Source organism: Homarus americanus, unplaced genomic scaffold (assembly GCF_018991925.1).
Source record: "Homarus americanus isolate GMGI-L3 unplaced genomic scaffold, GMGI_Hamer_2.0 scaffold38801, whole genome shotgun sequence".
Classification (NCBI taxonomy): Eukaryota; Metazoa; Arthropoda; class Malacostraca; order Decapoda; family Nephropidae; genus Homarus; species Homarus americanus.
The window spans coordinates 113,280-139,082 of record NW_024732537.1 but is presented as its reverse complement, the minus strand read 5'-3'; the positions used below and the strand labels follow the sequence as shown (position 1 = coordinate 139,082).

At 44.4% G+C, this 25,803-nt stretch overlaps 1 protein-coding gene across 3 annotated transcripts in view; it reads right to left on the bottom strand.

The window, feature by feature from the left end:
* Positions 1-231: 231 nt before the first annotated feature.
* Positions 232-25,803, bottom strand: part of LOC121868889 (formin-like protein 5) — a 68,048-nt gene continuing 42,476 nt past the window's right edge. For 2 of the 3 annotated variants that reach the window (XM_042369886.1, XM_042369887.1), the window contains exons 2-3: positions 3,106-3,206; positions 232-2,534 (exon numbers count right to left, since the gene is read on the bottom strand). In XM_042369886.1, the coding sequence (XP_042225820.1) occupies positions 1,072-2,526 (1,455 nt within the window). In that variant the 5' untranslated portion in view covers positions 2,527-2,534; positions 3,106-3,206 and the 3' untranslated portion in view covers positions 232-1,071. Of the gene's footprint in view, positions 2,535-3,105; positions 3,207-17,498; positions 17,818-25,803 lie in introns of those variants that run through there. The other variant, XM_042369885.1, reaches the window with a different exon arrangement.

Sequence of the window (25,803 nt, the reverse complement as noted above, 5' to 3'; positions counted from 1 at the left end):
ATGTACTGTACTGTTCTCTGTGTCCATGTACTGTACTGTTCTTGGTGGTCTCACACTTATGTGTACTGGATGGTCTGCCACACTCATGCCTGTATGGCCACACTCATGTTCCATGTACTGTACTGTTCTTGGTGGCCACACACACTCATGCTCCATGTACTGTACTGTTCTTGGTGGTCTGCCACACTCATGCTCCATGTACTGTACTGTTCTTGGTGGTCTGCCACACTATCGCCATGTACTGTACTGTTCTTGGTGGTCTGCCACACTCATGCTCCATGTACTGTACTGTTCTTGGTGGTCTGCCACACTCATGCTCCATGTACTGTACTGTTCTTGGTGGTCTGCCACACTCATGCTCCATGTACTGTACTGTTCTTGGTGGTCTGCCACACTCATGCTCCATGTACTGTACTGTTCTTGGTGGTCTGCCATGAGAGACTTGTTTCCAGTAGAGTTCTTATGCAACTATTACCCCGGAACACGATCAGTAAATCTACTGTATTACCATCTAGGTCCCCAAGTACTGCTGGGTAGAGAGAGGCAAATGGGATAAAGTAACATGCCCATAGTTTCACTCTGCCCAGGAATCAAACCCAGGTCGACTTGTTTAAGAGGCGAGAATGCTGACCATTACACCACAGATGTCCATACTGTACAGCATATTAATTTTTCATTGCTTAGATTTTCCAAGTATTCGTTCCAAATCTTTCATTCCGAGGTGTGGAAAATATCATTTGCTAAAATGCATAAGAAAATTTTTTGTGTGGTTACACGTTAAAGAAACAAAGAGAGATAAACCACTCTCTATGGTACAGTACTAATATTAGAAGTGTATTCTATAATTATGTTCTGATGGATCCTGCAACTTAGGATAAATGACTGCTGAACTATTTAGGGCTGACTGTGCTCTATGTATGAGGTTTCACTCTGATTATCACAGTAAAACAGCCAAAGATGTGCAACAGTGGAGAGGAGGGAACAGCTAGTCTGCTTATCCCCTCACACTTTCCTCTCTTACGCAATTAATAATGGCTGAAGACTAGTAAATACTGTGGCTAAGCCATGTGGCTAACTCTTGGTGGAAGATACTCGTGAGACATACGTGCCCTGTGCCTTCTGGCAGTTGAAGAGCCACTTGATGACACGTGCATTTTTCTCTACAATAGATGGCTCTCCTGTACCACGCAGAGGTAAAGGTGGACCAGGGCCAGGACCTGATAGTCCCCTCCCATCATCAGAGTCGGAGCTACCTCGACGACCACCTAATGGACCTGATTCTTCAGAAGAAACCTCCTCAAAATAGACTGGCGATGAATGTGGTGAATTGGGTGGAGAGGTAAGTTGGCGATGTGTAGCAGAGTCTAGACCCATAGATTCAAAGAAAGCTTCTAAATCTAGAGGTGCCAAGGAGTTGTGGAGATCTTCTTCCCAACGGCCTCGCTCATGTGTAACATCAGATCTGGACCTGAGAATTGGTCTGCGTCGTCCCTCTTCATTATTATTGACCCCACTGCCAGTGCCTCCATATGCAGACACATCACTGTCTGATGATCTCCGACCATCAGTAGGCATCAATGTTCCGGCAGATGCACCAGACCGGGATATTCGGGGTATGGATGGTTCTCTCAGTCTATGTGGAAGAGGTGGCCTTGCTGGAGGCCTGTCTGTAGAATGTTCAGGAGGAGGTGGGGGATCACGAAACATACGAGGTGGTCGGGGAGGAGGTTCTGGTGCAATACTGATGGAAGGGATTGCACCTGGGCATGACGGCCGCCGGTGTCCACTAGTACCACATTCAGAGTCTGTTTCTCCTGCTGGAGAAGATGAGCGGTTGAGATCCGGTAATGATTTGTGCGTAGTGACTGTAGCAGGTTCAGCACGGTAAGTGCCTGGGGGAGAAGCTTTAATCCCCCCTCGAGGTGCAGGAGGAGGTATTTTTGGCTTGACATCACTAGGTGGTTGCAACAATGATGCTAAATTTTCCTGGGAGTCAGTGTTGAGCAAGCGGCGTAGTTTCATCTGGACATTATCATTGCGGTCTCCTGGTCCATGAGAGAGAGAACGCCGTAAATCACTACCGCAGCGCCCGCCATGGCCTTCTTGTCCCCTAACTTTTGGACGGGGTGTGACACGAGGTGAACGTGCTGGCAGAGGAGGAGGCTGTGCTCCTAAAGATGCAGGGCCACTTAATGGGACTGGACGCGGAGGAGACAAACCTGCAAGGCTTGGGTGGTCACGTAAATTCACAATATTATTGTGATCAGCAAGAGCATGGCGCCGCTCAGGAGCTGGAGAAGGTCTTGATACATGGAGTGTGTGTGATGGAGCACTCAGGAAAATATTTGGATTGGAGGAAATGTGGAGGCGTTCTGGCCGAGCGGGGGTTTGACTACTACCAAGTACATGGTCACTTTTAACATAACGAGACTTACTCTCTTGTAGCAGTTGAACAGCACTCTTACCTCCTCCACCAGCTCCCCACCATCCAGGTCCCACCACCATTCCTCCCCAACCCATCGACATTACGTAACCTGGAAAACAAGCATTCTGTAAATTAATTGATACTTATTCCCTTCCTGTGAATAAAAATATGTTATGAATTACATTTTACAGAGCATAGCCTTTCTCAATTGGATTAAGCACTTTGCTTGATTTTGATGTCCCATGTAGGGATGCCACAGTTTGTAGTGGTTTGGATAAACTGAGTCCACGAGGGGGCTTATTTGTGGCTTTTGCATTGATGTTATGTGGTGCGGTGAAAATATTATGCAAGTCCAGTGTGAGGCTTCGGATTTGAGTGCCTATTGTGGGGTAATGGTTGCTTGTAAAGTGTAACCTGTGGGTGGCTGTGAGCCTTGTTTACCGGTACCTGTATTTCAGGTGTAAGATGTGTTGCATCACCTGAAGATTAACCACCCTAATGCTATGGGGGGTTTAGGGGGTAGATTAATGTTAGGGTGTTTAGGACGAGATGAAATATGCTGAGGTGCTTTATCTTCACACTGATAAATTGTAGTGTTGATACATCTACAGTAAATTACTCAACGTACATGATATTTCTGAATACTGTACTGTACACATTATATAGGTGTAAGATCTTACCAGTAAGTGTTCAGTGGAGGATAGGAGGAGCGAGAGGGACATGACTGAGGTGGTAGAGTCGCTGCCACATGGAGACGACACTTCTACACTGCCTTGGACACCTGCAAATCACCATAAGTCTCAACAACATACTAGTATACGGTATGCAGTATACTGTACTTTATTAATAATATCACCTAAGGAAATAATATTGACAACAAAACATTAGACATAGGCATAACACACTACAGTACAGTATATAGGTATTCTGTATACTGTACATATATTTTATATACTGTATTATACCTACAGTCTATATACAGGTATTATTTATATAACTGTACCATCTTTATATGAAGTACATTACCTATATCACTGCACCGTCTATATACATTAATTAAGTAACACACAATTTATGTACTGTACATAATACAGCTACTGTATACATCCACCTATACTGTCTATGTAAATTATATACCTGCACTTTATATATATATATATATATATATATATATATATATATATATATATATATATATATATATATATATATATATATATATATATATATATATATATATATATATATATATATATATATATATATATATATATATATATATATATATATATATAAGCTAATTCAACGTGAACTTGCATGACAACTTTACTGAATACTATCTATCTATCTATCTGCCTTGGGTTAGGCGGCAGGGAAGGGGTAGAGTGGCAAGGAGGGGTGGAAGTTTGAGACAGCGAACATCGACCTGTTGATCTCTGACCCCCAGGGCCCCACAGCTGGAGGAGTACAAGAGGAAACGATGTAAGGGGGTGCCCAATAAACTAGCCCCCTCCGGGGCAATCTAATCTGAAACGTGAAGAGAGGAGAAGAGGAAGGATAAGGAGAAGGAATAGGAAGAAAGATTTGGTGAAGGAGGAGGAAGAGTAGATAAAAAGGAGAAGATTTAAAGAAAGGAAGCAGAAGTGAAGAAATTACTGAGAGGGGTGTTTAATCGTTGAGTGTGATGGAGGTGAATGACACTCAAGGAGGAGTAACAGAAGAAAAGAAAGCAGATGAGAAGCGAGGAAGAACATGAAAAAATGGAAAAGCAGAAGAGGTGAAAAAAGAGGACAAGGAATAAGGAGATGACAGAAGGAAGAGGAGAGAGGAAAGAGGGAAAGAGAAAATACAGAAGATGGAAAAGTGGAAAGGGGTAAAGAACTGTTACTAAAAAAACCACACACACACAGGTTAACAGAAACCGAATGCTGGAGATTGGGTGTATAAAAATCCTGGAGTATAACTTTAGTAAAATTTTACAAAAACTTTTTTTTGTGTAGAGAAAGAGAGGGAGAAAGAAAATCAGAGTTGGAGGAAGGAAGTTGTAATTCAGAAATTGAAGAAATTTGGGAGGAGGCGGGTTGACCGCTGCTTTGCCGTGGGTTAGCGAAGCTAATAATGTGGTAGGGTTATGTCATGGATAAATTATTGTCTGTTGGTACAGGACAGCCTACCCTATCCCATATATGGGTGTTTTGTGGGCCTTATTTTATTTTCCACCAACCCTACTGGCGGATGCTGGTCTAGGGAGGTTTATTGCCTGGCCGTATAGATCGGGGGTGGTAATGGACTTTTTGAGATTTGGTAACTTTTTGGGTACTATGTATGGTTGTTGTCGTGGTTGTTGTCGTCTGGTGGGAGTCTTTGAACGAGTTCTTGCACTCATTGATCTATATTTTGCCAGATTCTGCTAGCCAGGGTGTGCAGCTGCCGGTTGATGGGTTTTATTCTCAGGTCTCTATGTATCTCAGCTGTGGTACTGGTGAAGGGGTATCTTTCACCTGTGACGAATCTCAGGGCTTCATTTTGGACCACATGTAATTTTAATAATTGAGTGGTGCTCATAGTATGAAGAGGTACTGCTGGGCAGGTTAATATCGTTATGATAAGTGATGCAACCAGGCGGAGTTTTATTTTCTCAGGAAGCGCGTTAAAGCAGTTTAAGTTTTTTCAGCTTTCGCCTTGCCTTTTCCTTTCTGGTGTGGACATGATGGAGTAACCTGTCGTGGATATATGCAGGCCCAGGAGGGTGCCTCTGCTTCTGTATTCTATCTGGGCATTATTGATTACTAATTGATGGGTTTTCCTTCTGCATAAGGGCATTACTGAATTTGGGGAGACTGGTTTGGATTTTCCATTTATTTTCGTAGCCGTTCTATTACCTGCCATTACTATATCGTGGTTACCCCTCCCCTCTGATAGACCTGTGGTAGGCCTACCGGTATATCCCTCCTTCCTTGATACTGATATTGAAACAGTTTATTTAACCATAAAAATACAAAGTCACACACGGTCTTGTTGATGCTTCTTCCTAAATTAAATTTATACCTAATTGTGTTGGGAAAAAAATATCTAATTCACATATATATATAAAGCCGTGATGAATTCACACTGATAATTAATCTACCATAGCTGTATACTGTACTTTCGTCATCCCAAAATAAGGCAGTAATTATGGCGTACGACAAACTATTTTTTTTTTTAATACATTTCTTGAATTAATTGTAAGCCAGACATGCAGTAAACACAAGAGACAAGACAGGGAGTTGGTGTCCTTCAGTACATCAAGGTAAGGGTCACTCTCCCACGCCCCACGGTTTTTCCCACGGTCACACTTTCTTCCCACACTAACTCAGCTCCGTTTCCGTCGCCATAAATTTTTTGATTCCTCCAGACTCCGCCAAAGCGAACTTCCTGGCTATTCAACTTAGATTCAAAACGACACATCGTACACACACCTACTGTTTACCACTGTACACCTTCACTACGTACACTGTATACCTGACCCTCCACCCAGTCCTACCTCCCCATTGTCCGATCTCCTCCCCCGTTCGTCCTCCCTCACCTCTATTTTTTTTTTGTAGAGAAAGAAGGAATGAAGGAAGATTAGAGGTGGGGGAAGGAAGTTATAGTTCGGAAATTGAAGAAATTTAGGAGGAGGTAAGAGATGGCGGGCTGACCGCCTAGCTAAGCTAATAGTGTGTTAGGGTTGTGTCATGGGTTATTTATTGTCTGTCGGTACAGGCACTAGACATCCTATCCTATCCCATATATGTGTGTTTTAAGGGCCTTATTTCATATTCCGCCGACCCAACTGGCGGATGTTGGTCTAGGGAGGTTGCCCCTGCTCCTCCTCCCACGCCCCTCCTCCCCCAGCCCTTCCTCTTTGCGACCCTCCTCCCTGTAACAGTGCTATGTTTTAGAGTAAAGTATGTCATATTTTAGAGAATTTTTTTTATAAAATTCAATTTAGACAATGATTGCCCGTCATAATGGCCGAGACGACAATGTTCCCACTCAAACTAAGAGTGCCCAGGGGGTTGATCAATGAGTGTGAGTGCCTTAGGCCTGAACAAATAAGGAGAGCCTGGGAGACGTGTCGTCATGAGCACGTGGCATTCCATAGGTTGTCTTTGTTTATTAAGACAGTCGAGGTTGGTGTGTGTGTGTGTGTGTTAGTGAACATGGCGGGTGTAATTGTCAATCTTAATAGAAAGTGTTCCAAAAACGTTAAAGAGGGTCATAAATCCCCCTCTTTGTATTGAGTAAAACATTCATCATACATTTCTTCGATGTTATACAGTGAGTCCTGAGTAACAACACAACTATCACATATTTTCCGTGTTTAATTATTGCATTCTATCCTTAATCCCCAGTTATCATCCTTTCCCTCAGTCCCCCCCTCATCCTCCCCTCCTCACCTTCCTTCAGTGAGGGGGGGGGGGAGTTATCCGCTACCACTTCCTCACTCGCCTATACGAAAGGAGTAAGAATAAAAAAAGGGCATTAAAGAATAAAAAAGTAATATAGAATAAAGAAATGGTAAAGACAAATAGAAATAAAATAAATTATATTAAGTTGATCAAGGACACAAAGGTTGACAATGCAAATAGCAACATTAATAATCTCAGACGATGTTATCAGTTCTTCATGAGTCTCCAGCCTGAAAACAGCAGGTTCTCACACACCTAGCCTAACCCAACCTGGTGTAGCCAAAGTGAGGCCGTCAGCTTCACTTTACATCTTCAGTTACGGGACCAGGGTTTAGTCTCAAAAGTTTATATTGATACGTAACGACGCAACTAACTTTCGCGTTTAGATTAAAACCCAAATACAATGCCCAAAATGGTATCAATATTACGCAAACTACCATAAGTACACCTGTTCATTCAACACAAGGAAGGAACACGGTTAAAATATTAGAATCTCTCTTAATTCGGACCCTCTCTCAGGACTTGACCACAGCGGTGTCATCTTACCAACACCAAGAGTTTCCACACGTTCACCTCGGCTCCACCATCCTACTTTCTTGTCACTATCGCACTCAACACCACCAAAAGTCACTATCATCAGGTGCATGATAGTGCACTATTATTGTTTATCACGACACAACAGGTCTTACCATCATCAATCATTATCAAAACATCACTTCCTCACCCTCTTCCCTGTGGAGCCCCCCCCCCCCCCAGGGGAAAGGGGGAGAAACACTGGGTAGATGTGTGAGGTATAATGAGTGGAAAAGCGTGCCAGAAACAGGTAATGATATAGATATTGAAACAGTTTATTCAGCCCGAAGAACACAGATACAGAGTCGATTAAAAATCATAATATTAACATGACTGAGCCAGTTCAGAGCCTGAGTTCTCTTGTAGGCACCTGATATATACTGTACATTTATCTCAAGGAAGTATTATGTAGCATATAGTATCATCTGGAATAGTACACATACAGTAGCATGGTGGTAATAAGAACATATCAGAATGTCACCGCAGTTATCACTCCTTATTTATGTATTTTATTTTTTTACATTTATATTATAAGTATATACATACTTTACAGTGGAGCTGATCAACATAAATATGATAAGGGAGGGAAGCAGTACAACATGGGTTGTATTAAGGTGGAACAAGAGGACAGCTGTCAGGATTATGTCTAGTTGGCAAACGTATTTTTTTCAATGGTAATTTCTATTTGTCTACGTGATGTGTGAGAGGTGCTATAGACTCGTACAGTACAGTGTGGAGGTGGGAGGGTAAGGAGCTGGACAGTGTGGGGCAGCCGGGCAGCACAGTGTGGGGCAATGCAGTGTGGGTCAGTAGAGTGTGGGGCAGAAGAGTACGGGGCAGAAGAGTACGGGACTGCAGAGTGCAGGGCAGCACCAGTACAACACATTCCCCCACTACTTGACCAATTGGGGAAAGGGGCTGGGCGGGATGACAACATAACGGGTCAGGATGTGGGTGGAAGCGTGGGGCTACCCGGGGACTGGTTGGTGGTGGGGAGGAGGGAGAAGCGGTTCGTGGCTGGGGTAGGGCCAGGCTGGAGGGGATCACACCGCCACCCCGCTGACCAGGCTCGCCTGCTGGACGGGTTATCAAACTCCCCTGCCTCCTGTTGGTGCTGCCCCCTCCTAGTAGTCGAGTAAATGCCCCTTCAGTGGTCAACGTAGTGTTCCTCAAGTCTCTCTATAATCTAGGGGCTTCACTTGTGTTTTGTAATACGAGTCTACCAAGTGGTTAAGTTTGTTTCTCAGGAGTGGTCCATGTGGTGTTTCCCAAGTCTGCTGTTGTTTATATACGTACACGTGTTTCTCAGCAGTTTACTAAACAGTTTGTTCCAAATCCCCACATAATGCTTCCTGTTCTTTGGTTAAGTTTCCTAGCTGTTCTTTACAGATTTCATTATATGTCCATGTAGCATTATTTTGAGTTACACATAGGCATTAAGTGGCGTTCTTGGGATATCCCGTTGATATAGCTGTAGTGTTTACGTAGCACGCTGAATCCCATGTAAATTCAAAGACGATGTTTACTTAATAAATCGATGCTATCAACAAATGTAAGAGAATTATGGGTGACATCTTGGGTGGGAAGCGTATAACTTGACCTGCGGTGGTGTGAACATCGGAACACGTATCTCAAACCATTACTGAGGACTATCACACTTATGAAGACAAAACATCTTTGGGGTTGACAACAACACACCAACACAGGCAAAAGTTACGCTAGCTTTTGCAATGAGTAGACGTGCTGCTGTGAAATGATCTCTGAACACACTACGGAAGTCCCTCTTTCCTTAGTCGTCTCATCTTCTCACCTTCTAATCTCCTTCCTCCCTTTACTCTTGTTTCCCTGCTGTCATCCTTCAATCACCTTTTCTTCTTCCCTTCCTCATTTATTCATTTCCCCCCAATCATTCCTTAAGTTCTCCGACTCGATATCTTTTTCTGTTGTTATTCTCCTCCCTCTCATCCACTACTCCTTCACCTCTCCCCCCTAATGACTCCATCCTCCCACACCCCCACCTGTCCACAGTGTCTCCCCATATCCTTATTAGTGATGGGACCAAGGCAGTGTGTAACTAGTGTACGAACCCCTTAAACGTGCCTCACATACACACACACACAACTTGCCCTTTCGCCTCCTTTCACCAGACCTTCGCCTGGCCAGTCCCAAACTCCCTTCACTTCCTAATGGTCACTCGCAACCTACCCCTTCACTCTACCGTGTGGAGCATGACTATGTTTGAGCATGAATGTGTTGGAGCATGACCGTGTTGAAGCATGACGGAGTAAGACCAGAGAAAGTTGAATAGGTTGTTGAAGACGTGACTCAAACCACGTCACTCCTCATGCTCCAACACTCTGCTGCCCCACTCCCCCTCCCACACATGAATACACACACACACGATGTAATTTGTACACCTGGTAATTTTCGACCAATAATCCGCCTTTTTACTTACCGCTGCTCACATACAAGGTCTCAGACAATCCAAGATCCTACTTGTCTCACCCATTCACACACTACATACAACCCTCTCCTCCACTACCTTCAGGGTTCCATGACAAAACCCCAACGGAGTTGTCATTTGTCAACACTAACCTAACCTAACCTAAACATAAAAGTGTTTTATTTTATATATGAGACTAGGGTTTTGTCCGTTGGGGTTTTATCCGGTCACCACCTTCAGCCCCCCCTCACCCTCTCTTCCACGCTCAAGGTCTAACTACTGCCAGTGTTGTGTTGAGCGGCAAGACCTACAACCCTCACCTCACACACGACACGCTCCTCCCTGTCTTATCTACAGGTACAAATATATCTGTTAACAGTGTCTGTGTGGGGCCTAAGTGTTAGTTTAGCTTAGTTCTGTTTAAGTTTAATGTAGGTTAAGTTAGTTTATCACCAGAAAATTAACCCCAGCTTATTTCACCTTACGATTAAACATACTAACATTAACCTATCTTTACTGCCCCTTAGTAATATTAGGCGTTTAATCTTTAGTTGAAAACACCAAGGGAGGGGAGGGGTGTCTACAGGTGATCCAGTTACCTTAAGTCTGGTTTGATCCGGTAAAGTAACATAAGGGGCCTCATATAATATGCCACACTCGTCCCAGTCTTAATCAGCGTACTAATGTGTTTGTAAAGATGGTGACGCGTGGGGTAAGTACTGACGTCTCTCGTGGTCTTCACACACATTGTGTGTGGACCAGTGAGGGCGGGGCAGAACCCACCTCACCACCTGGTAGATGTGGAGGCGCGCAGCGTGACGTTACGAGACGGCGTCACCTCCACCCTCCACACACACGCCAGTTGTGATGGCGCTCTCCTGCTTGTGTCCCGCTACTCCTAACGTCCCCCCTCTCTCTCTCTCTATACCTACAAGCTAGAGCACACAAACATATACACATCATTATCAAACAGGGGGGTACTGTACTACCGCCTGGGAAGATATCGGAGGCATAATGTGTTGGTTGTCTAATGGAGGAGCCTGCTGCCATATGGCATCAAAAAAATTGTGACCAAGTCCCAGGTTGCTGATCTGACCTTCTGCCTCATTTACACACAATTGCAGGGTCTCAATTGTTTCTCTTACTTTGACAACACAACATACATACTGTATATCGTTTCTCACTCTTGATTAATTTTTTCGTTTTTGTATTTTTTATGGTTATTATTTTAATTTTTGTATAATTGTTATCTATTTTTATTAATTATAATTATTATTATTATTATCTATTTTTATTATTTATTATTAATTATTATTATTAATTACTATTGTTATTTTATTTTCGCCCCCAGGCCCTGGTGTGGGTCAGTGACCTAAGAACGCCGGTGCCCCCCCCACAACCTCCCGCCAGTGACATGTCACAGATCATATCCCTCTTCCAAGAATTTACCAACCGTATTGAACAACTCTTCGCTACACTCTGTACCACCATCTCCCACCTACTCCTGCCCTCTGTTGCCACCCAGTCACTCCTCTCTGCTGGTTTGACACAAGCTGTTGGTCCCCCTGTGAGCCCCCCCTGCTCACGGCCTACTCCACCGCCGGCGGCCTTCACTACTGGTGTAGTGCCTACCGGGCCTGCCCTGGTGTGTCCTGCTGCCCCCATGCGAAGTCCTGCCCCATCCTCACAACATTTGGTGCCTCAACCTGTCCTCCAACCACCGCAAGCCGCGCCCGCTCCCGTGTCTGAACATAAGAACCTAAGAATGGAGGAAACTGCAGCGGGCCTATTGGCCCATACTGGGCAGTCCCGTTTACACCCAACCCCTATTGTTCATATAAGCATCCAACTTATGTTTGAAGCTATTCAGCGTGTTCGAGTTAATGATGATATTTGGTAACTTATTCCATTCATCCACTACTCTGTTTCCAAACCAGTGTTTACCTATTTTGCTCCTAAATCTAAATTTGTCTAACTTGAAACCATTGTTACGAGTTCGCTCCTGGTTGGATAGTTTGAATACCTTTGTAATGTCCCCTTTGTTTAGCCCTGACTTCCATTTATACACCTCTATCAGGTCGACCCTTGCTCTACGTCTCTCGAGGGAGTGCAAATTAAGATGCTTTAACCTGTCTCTATACTCAAGGTTCCTAATGCCCGTGATCTATCCCCCTGTGCTCGGATGGGCTAATCCCCGAAAAAAGTCTAAAAACAAGTTTTTCCTCCCCATAATAGCTTACATATGCAACAATCTAAAACAAAAACATTGTTATCATCTTTAAGAAAAAAATACCTTGGTACGTTATAACCAGACAGGTCCTTGGTACGCTGTAACCAGACAGGTCCTTGGTACATTATTACCAGACAGGTCCTTGGTACGTTATAACCAGACAGGTCCTTGGTACATTATTACCAGACAGGTCCTTGGTACGTTATAACCAGACAGGTCCTTGGTACGTTATAACCAGACAGGTCCTTGGTACGTTATAACCAGACAGGTCCTTGGTACGTTATAACCAGACAGGTCCTTGGTACGTTATAACCAGACAGGTCCTTGGTACGTTATAACCAGACAGGTCCGTTTATAACCAGACAGGTCCTTGGTACGTTATAACCAGACAGGTCCTTGGTACGTTATAACCAGACAGGTCCTTGGTACGTTATAACCAGACAGGTCCTTGGTACGTTATAACCAGACAGGTCCTTGGTACGTTATAACCAGACAGGTCCTTGGTACGTTATAACCAGACAGGTCCTTGGTACGTTATAACCAGACAGGTCCTTGGTACGTTATAACCAGACAGGTCCGGTGCGTTATAACCAGACAGGTCCTTGGTACGTTATAACCAGACAGGTCCTTGGTACGTTATAACCAGACAGGTCCTTGGTACGTTATAACCAGACAGGTCCTTGGTACGTTATAACCAGACAGGTCCTTGGTACGTTATAACCAGACAGGTCCTTGGTACGTTATAACCAGACAGGTCCTATAAACCTTTGGTTCTGAGCTGCCCTTGTGTCCAGATGTGGCCTCCTGAAGGGTGAGAGAGAGAATTGTTTACATTCTGTGCATCGGAATAGACTACTGTACACACGTACGTACGAAATCCCTGCTGCATCTTGTGTTCTCATTCGCAATATTCTAACCGTTGTCAGGGAGAAAGGAAACAACTTAAACACGAAAACCACTGCGGAAATATTAATGCTGTGTTATTATAGTGAATTTTAGTAATTAAATGTTACTAGTGTTCCCAACGTAAGGTTTGTAGGAAGGTTACACTATATTACGTGGTGGTGAGGAGAAAGCGCCAGTTCAAGAAGCGAGTAGAAAGGTTAAGCTGAATACTAGCTTATAACTGTCCACTTGACAGGAAAAGTTGTAAAGGACTGACACACACACAAGGCTCAAGTTCATTAATTTCAGTTCCCAATTCAGAGGAAAGTTGAGGAAGAACTGAATGAGCAACTGTCTCTCTCTCTCTACCGACCTACCTGCCTGCCTTCCTATATGTCTACCAACCAACCAACCTACCTACCTACCTATCTACCTACCTACCTACCTACCTATATGTCTACCTACCTACCTACCTGCCTACTTACCACCTGCCTGCCTTCCTACATGTCTACCTACGACCAACCTGTCTACCACCTTCCTTCCTTCCTATATGTCTACTTACCTACCTATGCCTGCCTTACTGCCTACCTACCTTCTATATGTCTACCTACCTGACCAACCTATCTACCTACCTGCCTGCCTTCCTATATGTCTACCTACCAACCAACCTACCTACCTACCTATCTACCTACCACCTCCTCCTATATGTCTACCTACCTACCTACCTGCCTAACCTTCCTATATGTCTACCTACCTACCTGCCTGCCTTCCTATATGTCTACCTACCGACCAACCTATCTCTACCTTCCTTCCTTCCTATATGTCTACCTACCAACCAACCTACCTACCTACCTTCCTTCCTTCCTATATGTCTACCTACCAACCAACCTATCTACCTACCTGCTTACCTACATGCCTACCAACCTATATCTACCTACCTATTTGCCTACCAACTTATCTACCTACCTGCTTACCTACCTACCTGCCTACCAACCTACCACCTACATGTCTACCAACCTATCTACCTACCTCACCAAGACAAGGTAACGAGACGTACATACAACCTGAGCCACACACTTTCTCGACCAATCACCACCTAGCGTGACAACCCCCTAACCCCCATCCCTCCCCTCCCAGCCTTTATGCTTTGTCTTTAAGAAGTTACCAAATCTCAAAAGGTCCATTACCACCCTCGATCTACACGGCCAGGCAATAGACAACCTCCCTAGACCAGCATCCGCCAGTAGGGTCGGCGGAATATGAAATAAGGCCCTTAAAACACCCATATATGGGACAGGGTAGGATGTCTCGTGCCTGTACCGACAGACAATAACTAACCCGACACAACCCTAACACACTATTAGCTTAGTTAGGCGGTCAGCCCGCCCTCTCTTACCTCCTAAATTTCTTCAATTTCCGAACTATAACTTCCTTCCCCCACCTCTAATCTTCTTTCGCCCATCCTTTCTCTACAAAAAAAAAAACAATCCCAGCACGTGCCTCTCTCTCTCTCTCTCTCTCTCTCTCTCTCTCTCTCTGTGATGGGGTAATACTCCTCCAGGTACTGCTGGTCGTCGTCGTGGTGATAGTGATGATGGTATTGGTGATGGAAGTGGTGATGGGGATGGTGGTAGTAGTGGTGGTGATGATAGTGGTTGAGACCAGCTCACCCGCAGGCCAAGTATTGCGTCACCAACAGGCTCTGGGGATGACCCAACCCCGACAAAGAAAAAAACCTGATAGATTAAGAGTTTACTGTATGACTATAATATATGGCAAGACTATATGCTGTACAGGACAGGGGTGAGTAAACGATAACAGTGGTTCATATTAGTGTGTACAGGTCATGGTTTGTACACAGTGGTCCGCCAACACATGTAAACAGTTGACAGTCTACAGCTAAAACCAAACATACTTTCCTTACAGAACATCAACAACATATGGTTATGTTTAGATTATTAATTAGGTTCTCATAAGCAGGTAAGGCGGGACTGTGTTACCCACCATCGGGTGTGTCTTCCGGGTTCCTCTGTTTAAATAAACTCTGTAATAACGGCACCTGATCCCCTGTGATGACTAGCTGGTGTTGGCTTACTCGTTGCGACTGGATAAACACTTCCCATAAAGTGGACTTGTTCAGACCAATATTCAAAAAAATTTTGTGAGAAAGATGACCTCTCGGGCACTCCCTAGTTACCACCTACATAGGAAAAAATACTGCAGAACGTTCAACAATACTGGCCGAGGCACGGCAGAAGCATTCTGTGAGCAGTTGAACGGCCTGTGTACGTTGAGCAAAGTCTGGTGAAGGGCAGTGGGAGGTGGGCGGGTCCCTCTGACGTCAACTCTCACCGCCTGGTGGTCAGGGAGGGAGAGTCGCCCACTACAAACACAGAAGAACCGAACATCGTCATCACATACTGTACAACACACTGTTTACGGGTGACACCACAGCTTACTTTACGTGAAGGTAAATCATCCTAACCTAACATAACCCCCCAGGTAGCGCTAAGTTAGGTAGTGTTAGGGTGGCTAATCTTCAGGTCACCCTTTGACACTTGTACGTTTACCTGCACCGTTGTTGCTGAATTAATGACACGAAACTATCGAAGCTGTCACATTCGAAAGGTTTAAACACATAATTAATTTTAAAATATACAAAACATTAAGTTACTTCAAAGTTTTAAACATTTATACAATGATCTTATATTTCAAGGTTTTCCCGTAACGTGCTAGATGCCTTCAGCTCCTATATTGGGATAAGTTTCCCTCAACATGGGTGAATTCTGTCCCCACACGTAAACTCGAGCCTCGATGAGGCACTCCAGCATATTTCACCCGATAATTAAACACCACAACGCAAATCTAATCCCGGGTGAAATAAGCTGGTGGCGATTCTTTAAAACTAACTAGTTTGTCACGTCGACGATCTATAGTTATTATTAGGTGTGAACGTGTAGGTCAAACCCAGTCGACAGGTACATATTGTAACAAGCGGTTGAACAGTACGAGTAAATGCGTCCAGCAGTTCAGTTCAGTTTCCTTAACGGTAATCTTAGTTCAGGCGACCGCCACCACCACACACTAACACCACACGTTGTCAACAGTATATATGCCCTTAATCTTTGTGTTTACAGAGTCCCTTGATGTTTGTGTTTACTGAGTCCCTTGATGTTTGTGTTTACTAAGTCCCTTGATGTTTGTGTTTACCGAGTCCCTTGATGTTTGTGTTTACTGAGTCCCTTGATGTTTGTGTTTACTAAGTCCCTTGATGTTTGTGTTTACTGAGTCCCTTGATGTTTGTGTTTACTAAGTCCCTTGATGTTTGTGTTTACTGAGTCCCTTGATGTTTGTGTTTACTAAGTCCCTTGATGTTTGTGTTTACCGAGTCCCTTGATGTTTGTGTTTACCAAGTCCCTTGATGTTTGTGTTTACTGAGTCCCTTGATGTTGGTGTTTACAGAGTCCCTTGATGTTGGTGTTTACAGAGTCCCTTGATGTTTGTGTATACAGAGTCCCTTGATGTTTGTGTATACAGAGTCCCTTGATGTTTGTGTCTACAGAGTCCCTTGATGTTGGTGTTTACAGAGGTCCTTGATGTTGGTATTTACAGAGGTCCTTGATGTTGGTATTTACAGAGGTCCTTGATGTTGGTATTTACAGAGGTCCTTGATGTTGGTGTTTACAGAGGTCCTTGAGGTTTGCGTTTACAGAGGTCCTTGATGTTGGTATTTACAGAGGTCCTTGATGTTGGTATTTACAGAGGTCCTTGATGTTGGTATTTACAGAGGTCCTTGATGTTGGTATTTACAGAGGTCCTTGATGTTGGTATTTACAGAGGTCCTTGATGTTGGTATTTACAGAGGTCCTTGATGTTGGTATTTACAGAGGTCCTTGATGTTGGTATTTACAGAGGTCCTTGATGTTGGTGTTTACAGAGGTCCTTGATGTTGGTGTTTACAGAGGTCGTTGGTGTTTAAAGAAGATACATAACATACAGTACTTCCACAATACAAACACGACCACTACTCGCCAACAAACCACACTACACAGCACCAACAACACTCCATAGCAACACAAAATCAAAACAACTAAAGCTTTGTATTAAAACACACACACACACACACACACACACACACACACACACACACACACACACACACATATGACCTACTCCACGTTCAGCCGTTCACTGGTGTGTGCGACGTTCACCTTGATATCACGCAACTCTTATTTTTCATCCAGTTCAGGCATTCATTTATACATAGCTGTCCATCACTCACACACCAGAGACATACATCCATACACAATACTAACATTCGCTTATACACAGGACTCTATCATTCATTTAAATACAGCACTAACATTCACTCATACTCTGTACTAACATTCACTTACACAAACAACACTCAAAGATTCCCCACACATACATACAGTAAACGACACACACACACGGGGTTAAAACTGACACAATCTTGTTCATAATGAATTCTGGGCTAAGTGGACTTACCCGAGGAAAAGCTGATTCTATGGTAAGATCCCGTGGGTGGCCGGCTGGAGTATCACCTTCACGTCAACACTGGTCTCTCACAACACTCAGCTTAAACACAGCTTATTATCACCACACGTCCTAACAACTCTTGGCAGTATACTTTAAATGGTTAAATATAAAGAAATTCGAGCACAATGGTGAACTGTTGTATTCGTGCACACACACACACACACACACACACACTATCACTGCCATCTCTCCACTGAGCAAGAGCAACTGGGCTCAGGGCTCACCCAGACAACGTTTACGCTCCAGACAGCCTCACTGCCCGCCTTCTGACACGCGTTGCCAAGTTTCTTTTCCTAGTTTTAAGTATCAGAGAGACAAGATTTGGTTTACAAACGAATATAAACATTTAAGTAAGAAAAGGTTGCAGGAATTAACAGCAGAAGCACTTTTTTAAGTGTCTAGAAATGACAAAGATCGCCAAAAGGCAAAGTTTGTCGCAAGAAGCAACCAGCCCTGAGGGCAATAACGTAACCCTTCTATAACACAACAGCAACAGCTAGAACACTTACAATAACCGCCTCTATTTACCTGACAGTGTTGTTAAGTCTCGTGTAAGTGTGCTCAAACTTTATCCTGACAGCCTAATGCAAGATAAAGAGTTTTGTGAAGAAGTTATCAGAGTCGACCATAGAAGCGGTGTTTTAGAGGGGGGGGGGGTATTGACTGCCTTACCACACACCACTATCTGCTCAATAACACACCTACATTCCTACACCATATTTAACAATTGAGACTGACACACTTTACCTCTTTGTTTTTAGTATATGTGAAGTAGACAATAATCTTAACAATAAGGACTGAAACAGGTGGATAACATAAATATTTAATGTGGAGACGGTAACGTTAGGTAGGTGGTGGTGGTTCAACACTGAGGTAAACAGCACGAACACCGCCGGAAGAAGACCAACAATTACCTAAGATGATTCTTGCCTTAATTAACTGCGCACTTCCTCAAGTACGTGTCACCTGGTGGCTGGCGTAAGGCTTCATAAGAAACACCAGCCCCCCCCACCAGGCAGTATCCCTCAACGCTATAGGAAGAAGATAACAAACAAGGGCAGAATTGAGAATGGAACTTGGCCTTTGTATACTGCGAAATAAAAAGAAACAGATGGTAAATGAGCCCTTTTCACCCGGAACACAGTCACTCTTTGTGTGTGTCATCAGCCGCGTGACAATTGGCCCAATGACACTGACAATGATCATGGTGGATAGATAGATTTGTTTCCACCCGTGAAAAACGTTAACTTATTAGATAGACAGACAGATAGATAGAAAGATAGATATTCAATAATTTACAAGAGTTTCAACCTGGGGTGACATGACACATCAAGATGCAGGTGATCCTTTTGGTAAAATGTTTTCCTAAAGGCATGAGGAAATAGGCTCTCCCTCCACACAAACATATACATCCCCCTCACACACCTCCCTCCACACACCTCCCTCCACACACACCCACACCCACCTCCCTCCACACACACACCTCCCTCCACACACACACCTGGATACTAGCGGACAGTTCCCCACGGCCCGTCTCACGTGTACAGCGCACCCAGTGAAGTGTTCTGCCTCGGGCACTAGGCGGAGGAGGTGAGTGAGGGAGGAACAGCAGGAGGAGGTGGAGAGAAGGACGAGAAGAGGAGCTGGAGGTGGAGAGAAGGAGCAAGAGAAGAGGAGAGGAGTAAGAGAAGAATACCTGGTGCTGGGGGCAGAGATAAAGGGGGGGTGGGGAGAAAAAGAGGAAAACGAATCAACATAAAAGTGAGCAGGGGAGAGAGGAGGAAGGAAGGCAAGGTAGCAAAGGAAGTGCGAAAGTGAAAAATAAGGAAAACAACATTAAGTATGGGTAGGAGGAGGTGAGGGAGGATAGATGGAAGAAGAGGAAGGGGGTGAATCTAACAGGGAAGGGGTAAGGAGCGAAGAGGAAGGATTGAAATAGGAAGAAAATGGAAAAGAAACTTGGATGGGTAAGGTATGGGGGGGTGACAGAAAGGGGACTTCAACACCCACAGAAAATGATCCGTGTATGTTCAGCTATACTGTACACACATACACGCACAAAACCACCACCCATCTTCCCTCACACATATACCTACCTTTCCTCACCAGAGTCACCACCACCCTCTACTAATCGACACAAAACCACAATTATGACACCAAATTTCCGCCCGGAGAAGCGCATCTGTTGTCTTCCCTCTCTCTCAATTGCCTCTTCTTCCATCTCTCACCTGCTTCTTCCTCCCTCTCTCACCTCCCTCTCCACCCCCTCCCTCTCTTACCTGCTTCTCCTCCCCCTCTCACCTGCTTCTCCTCCCTCTCTCACCTGCTTCTCCTCCCTCTCTCACCTGCTTCTCCTCCCTCTCTCACCTGCTTCTCCTCCCCCCTTCCACCTCCCACGTGTTTCACCATTTCTGGAACGTGTGTATTGTTAGTTTAGATTAGGTTAGTTCGAGTTAGTTTATCCCTCGGCCATTGCACCCTTCTGTTCTGGTTCATATCCTACTGTCGTTCTGGTACATGGGTTCAAACACCCCTGTGGTCCCCAAAATGATGATCTGAACCTCAACGATGACTCCGATGTGTGTGTGTGTGTGTGTGTGTTGTAAGCCAAACTGAAGGCCGGTGGTCACGGAGCTGTAGGATGAACTAAGGTGATTTTTATAAGTAACCACTATTTCTTACACGGCAGAGGCATGACTGGTGTGTGATGAGTCGAGGTGATCGTCCTCTATCTCACTACACCTTCACCATATAGAGACTCATCTTTATATAGTTCGTTAGATGGAGGTTTCGCATTTGACAGACCCTCGATATAACGGAATTTCCTCTAAATAGTCCGTTAAATAGAGGTTTCACTGTTATGGAACGTGTGAAACCAGAAACGGTAAATTCAGAGGTATAATTTCGGCGCCATTTTGACAGCCATCTTAAGAGTTAGTCAAGTTATACGTGATGGTAATGCCTCGGTTGCAAGAAAAACAAAACATGAATTTCTTTTGAGAATCTGCTGCGTCAAGATGTAGATCAAGGTTAATAATAGTGTGGGAACCGCGATCAGTGTGTGTCACCACTATCAGCCAGACCTCATGGAACGCGTACCTACCACCACCACAATCGTCAGCCAACCCTCATGGAACGCGTACCTACCACCACTACCACCACCAACGCTCTGTGAAGGTGACCCCGCCGACACCACCACCACCAACCAGCTAACCCAATATGAGGAATCCATCATCACCATCACTACCATCACCACCATTATCATTACCATCATTATCACCATCTCATCACTTCCAACATTGCCTATTTATTATCACCATCACCAACTATCACCACTACTATCAGTCAGCCAACCACCATATCACAACCGGTGCTGCCTGAAGGTGACCTCCGCCGCCACCATCTCTGGGAGAAGTCGCTGCCGGAGTAAACACAGGGTCATTCACACACACACACACACACACACACCTCAATACTGTTTGTCTGTCGCACTTTAATATTGACCAACACAACCAAGTTGTGTCATACACTTCCTGGTTGTGGAGGCGCATCATATCTCATCACTAACGCATTCCCTCTCATACGTCCACACTCACTAACGCACTCCCTTTCATGCGTCCACACTCACTAACGCACTCTCTCTCATGCGTCCACACTCACTAACGCATTCCCTCTCATACGTCCACAGTCACTAACGCATTTCCTCTCATGCGTCCACACTCACTAACGCATTCCCTCTCATGCGTCCACACTCACTAACGCACTCCCTCTCATGCGTCCACGCTCACTAACGCATTTACTCATGCGTCCACACTCACTAACGCACTCCCTCTCATGCGTCCACACTCACTAACGCATTCCCTCTCATGCGTCCACACTCACTAACGCACTCCCTTTCATGCGTCCACACACTAACGCATTCCCTCTCATACGTCCACATTCACTAACGCATTTACTCATGCGTCCACACTCACTAACGCACTCCTTCTCATGTCTCCACGCACTAACGCATTCCCTTTCATCATCATTCTCCGTCTCCTTCCGTCCCCCAGCCTTCCTTCATTCTCCGTCCGTCTCCATGGCCCCCAACAACACCATTCATCTTCTGGTTTTTTGTTTCAGTGCCGCTGATGCTCGACTTGTTTATGTCTCCTTGATATACTACTCACTGCTTTATCCTCCTCCTCCATCCCTCCTTTATCCTCCTCCGTCTCTCTATCATCCTCTTCCTCCATTCTCCATCTATGTTTTGGGCATTATATAAACAACCCTCCCTTTCTCCTTGTCTTTATATTAACATAACAGAGGAATATACCCCTCTCTTATACCCTTCTTATATAATTCTCTCTTATACCCCTCTCTTATACCCTCTCTCATATACCCTCTTATACCCTCTCATATACCCCTCTCCTCTCTTATACCCCTCTCTTATACCCCCTCTCATATACCCCTCTCAAAACCCTCTTATAATCTCTTATACTCCCCTCAAACCCCCTCTTATACCCTCAAACCCCCCTCTTATACCCCTCTCTATACCCTCTCATATACCCCTCTCTTTTACCCCTCTTTTACCCCTCTTATACCCCTCTCTTATACCCCTCTTATACCCCTCTCTTATATCACACAGTTATTTTTTTTTTTTTTACAGAGGACCATACAGTTAGTTACAGAGACCAAAAACAAGTGAGTGTTGTGTATTTTTCAGTGGGAGAAACAACGCGGATGAAGAATACAGCTCAGGCCAATTACCACCACAATTATCTCCTGTAGAGCGTGTACATGTGCAGGAGGTGGGGTTGGATGTACATGTGCAGGAGGTGGGGTTGAGTGTACATGTGCAGGGGGTGAGGGTTGGGTGTACATGTGCAGGAGGAGGGGGTTTGGTGCACGTGTACAGGGGGAGGGGGTTGACAAAGGAACTTGTGATATCTCTCACAGTCGTAAACAACACCACTGATTAAGTCGCAACACCCAGATGGAAAAGTTAACAACTTTCACCCAAATTCGCTACGAAGTCCAGGCGAGACTAACTGACTTTTATCCACTAATCAGATTCCAGAGAAACTCGTTAATGCAGTTTTACACAATGTCTCCATTCCTCTCCGGAAGACGCGGGGTGAAAGATGGCTTCCCAATTTCTATTCAAAGGCATTGAAACATCCTGTGCTCGTGGAAGTAATTTGACTATTTAGGAAGAGAGGACAGACTGTCAAGCAGACGAACAAGAAATGGGAAAGACAGTTGAATGAATGTCGCTCTGCGAAACAAGAGACAATAAGAGTCTGTCGAGCAGAGGGACGGGCACATCACTTTACTGTCAACGTAATATTCTTCATGGGTGGCCGTCATTTCCGCTACCTTACCCGTCAGCAACTCTCTGGCTCTTCGCGGAGACATCTTTAACTCCGACACAAGGGACAACAAGTCAGTCAGGCGTACAGGGAAAGCAGCGTCAAAGAAAATGTAAAAGTCATGTTATTCCACACCAACAACTCCACTGCGCATGCGTCACGCTGAGCCAGACAAAGAATATAAACAATTGTGAGACGAGAGTGAAACCTCATCCCAATGATTTCATCCTAACTGGAATAACATCGGTCGTCACTAACAACATGCAGGAAATATACCAAATTGTGGCATACAGTATTAACTTATTTATTATTCTAATCACTGTCAGTTCAACTTGAATTGAGGATTTTTTTGGGGGTAACAAATTTATTGACAAAGCTTGTAGTACAGTTTGCCTATACTGAGTAATTCAGTCAGGTCTTGACACTGAGGGTGGTATCACTTCTCACTACAGGACAGAGGTTCATACACAAAGAAATACATCATATTCATTATATATATATATATATATATATATATATATATATATATATATATATATATATATATATATATATATATATATATATATATATATATACAGGGTGTCCCATAAGTTTCCATACAACGTATCACCAACGCCATTACAAGCATAACTCCAGCTGTGCGTGAACGTGTTCTTCAGCAGTGGAGGACACGCATTGAAGAGTGTTTTCAACAGAATGGTAGTCATGTAGAGCATATTATATAAATAAAAATGGATTTTCATATAAAATTTATTTTTCTTATGTATGGAAATTTATGGGACACCCTGTATATATATATATATATATATATATATATATATATATATATATATATATATATATATATATATATATATATATATATATATATATATATATATATAGATCAGATTCATGTGGGTGATGTCACTGTTCGCTGCCATGCAGGGCAGAGGTTCGTACACAAAGAAATGCATCATATTCGTTAGCAGTATATATAGGTCAGAGTCATGTGGGTGATGTCACTGTTCGCTGCCATGCAAGACAGTGGTTCATATACATTGGACGTCATATTCTAATTGAAGACCAATCAGCGTGGGCTAGCAAATTTGGGATAAACAGCAAGAATGTCCCCAAGCACCCCCGATTCAATATAGTAAATACAAAGTTCATGCTACAATAAGCCTGGTGGCCTGAAGTCTTTGACAGTGTCACATTCAATAATATAGTGTTCAAGTGTATGCATTAAAGGTTTATCACGAAGTTTACATGCTGAGTGTTCCGGTATGGGTACAGCGTTACTAACTTGCCAGATGTGTCTGTATCCTAGCCTAATTCTGGCCACGATTACATCACATTGTCTGGTTCTGTCCTTATGCTGACCATACCGGTACCTCTCGTCACAAAATTTGTCATATTTACTAATGCTACAACTGCCAGGTCTCTTTGCATTTCTCAGTTCTTCTAGATCATAGTTCATGATTCTGACTTGAATCGAATTTGTGTGGATTCCGTCCCATGTTGGAATTAGGTATCATGACCGTGCTGATAGACTGGCCAATGAGGCATGTAAGAAAAATGTTGACCGTGACCTTGGCCTGTCCAATGCTGTACTTGAGGATTACTGAAGGTGAATCGTCAGGGATGTGTTGCGATACGAGAGGAGGTGAGGGTATAAACGGCAGCGTGAGGGAGAGGGACTACTGAATATTACACGTAGACTACTTCATCCTGGCACCTCTCCTCCTTCCTCTCCCCACTTGTACTTCTGTAGACAAACACGCGGCAGGTTAGATGGGTGTTGGGGGAAGTGGAGGTGTGGAGGCTAGTGGTAATGAACCACACACCTGTGCCCATATCTTCCACACACACACACCCACCTTTACCCGCACTGCAGATGCTCCCCTTCCCTCTCCTTACTTCTTCGTTTGGCCCCCCCCGCCACACTCGTTCCTTCCCTCCCTCCCACGAGTCATCTACAGTATATCCTTAACGTCCCTCATTAATCTCCCTTTCACCTCCCTAACTTGCCCACACCCTCATCTCCCCACACCCTCTCCCCCAGGTGCCCCAACCACTGTCCCTCAATCATCAAATATTCAATCGTTCTAAGTTTTTTCTCCCCGGGGCGCTGTTCCTTTACCACAAGCTCCCCCACCAGTGTTCTGCTGCCTGTGTCTGTCTGTTTCTCGTCTCTACAAATAATCGGTCTTGTATAAAAATGTATGGGCGACAACTGTGTAATTTCCGGAACGTAGTGATACAGTTATGTCTCTCGCATCCTTTCCGTGGCTCTCACCTGCCACGTTGATGACTTCACCACCGCTGATGTGTAGTTGTGCCGCAGATAAAAATATTTAAGAAATATCTATTCAGAGAATGGATACTAGTCGGACGCGAGAGCTGGTAAATACACGCTTATCCGGGTATGGGGTGAGCTGATTGGCCTCTGTGTACATGAGGTACACCCGAATCCTTTCCGCAACTTCACACGCACACTTTACATAGACAATTCTAAATCTTAACACAAAACTATAACTTTCAAAACACAAACAAACGTAACCGAATCTAACAGCGGGACTAAATAGTAGATGATGTCACGATCGACGAGGTCCAATCAGCGTACCCTGTGCCCCCATACGCGGACTCTTCCAACTGAGGGACGCGGGAAGTGTGCCAGATGTGTGGGTGGATGGGTCTAGTCCATGTGACCCCCCTCCCCCCACCGCGTGTCTACTCTCTGTGTACCATAACAACGATGCACGTGTGACTCAGTGTACCCAAAAGCACCCGAACGTACCCAATACCTCTGTCGGGGAGATAGGGAGAGGAGGGTGGATGGGGAGGATGCCGGGAAGGAGGGAAGCACGGAGGGAGGGATGGAGGAAAGGAAGGGATGCTGGGAAGGAGGGGGGGATGGA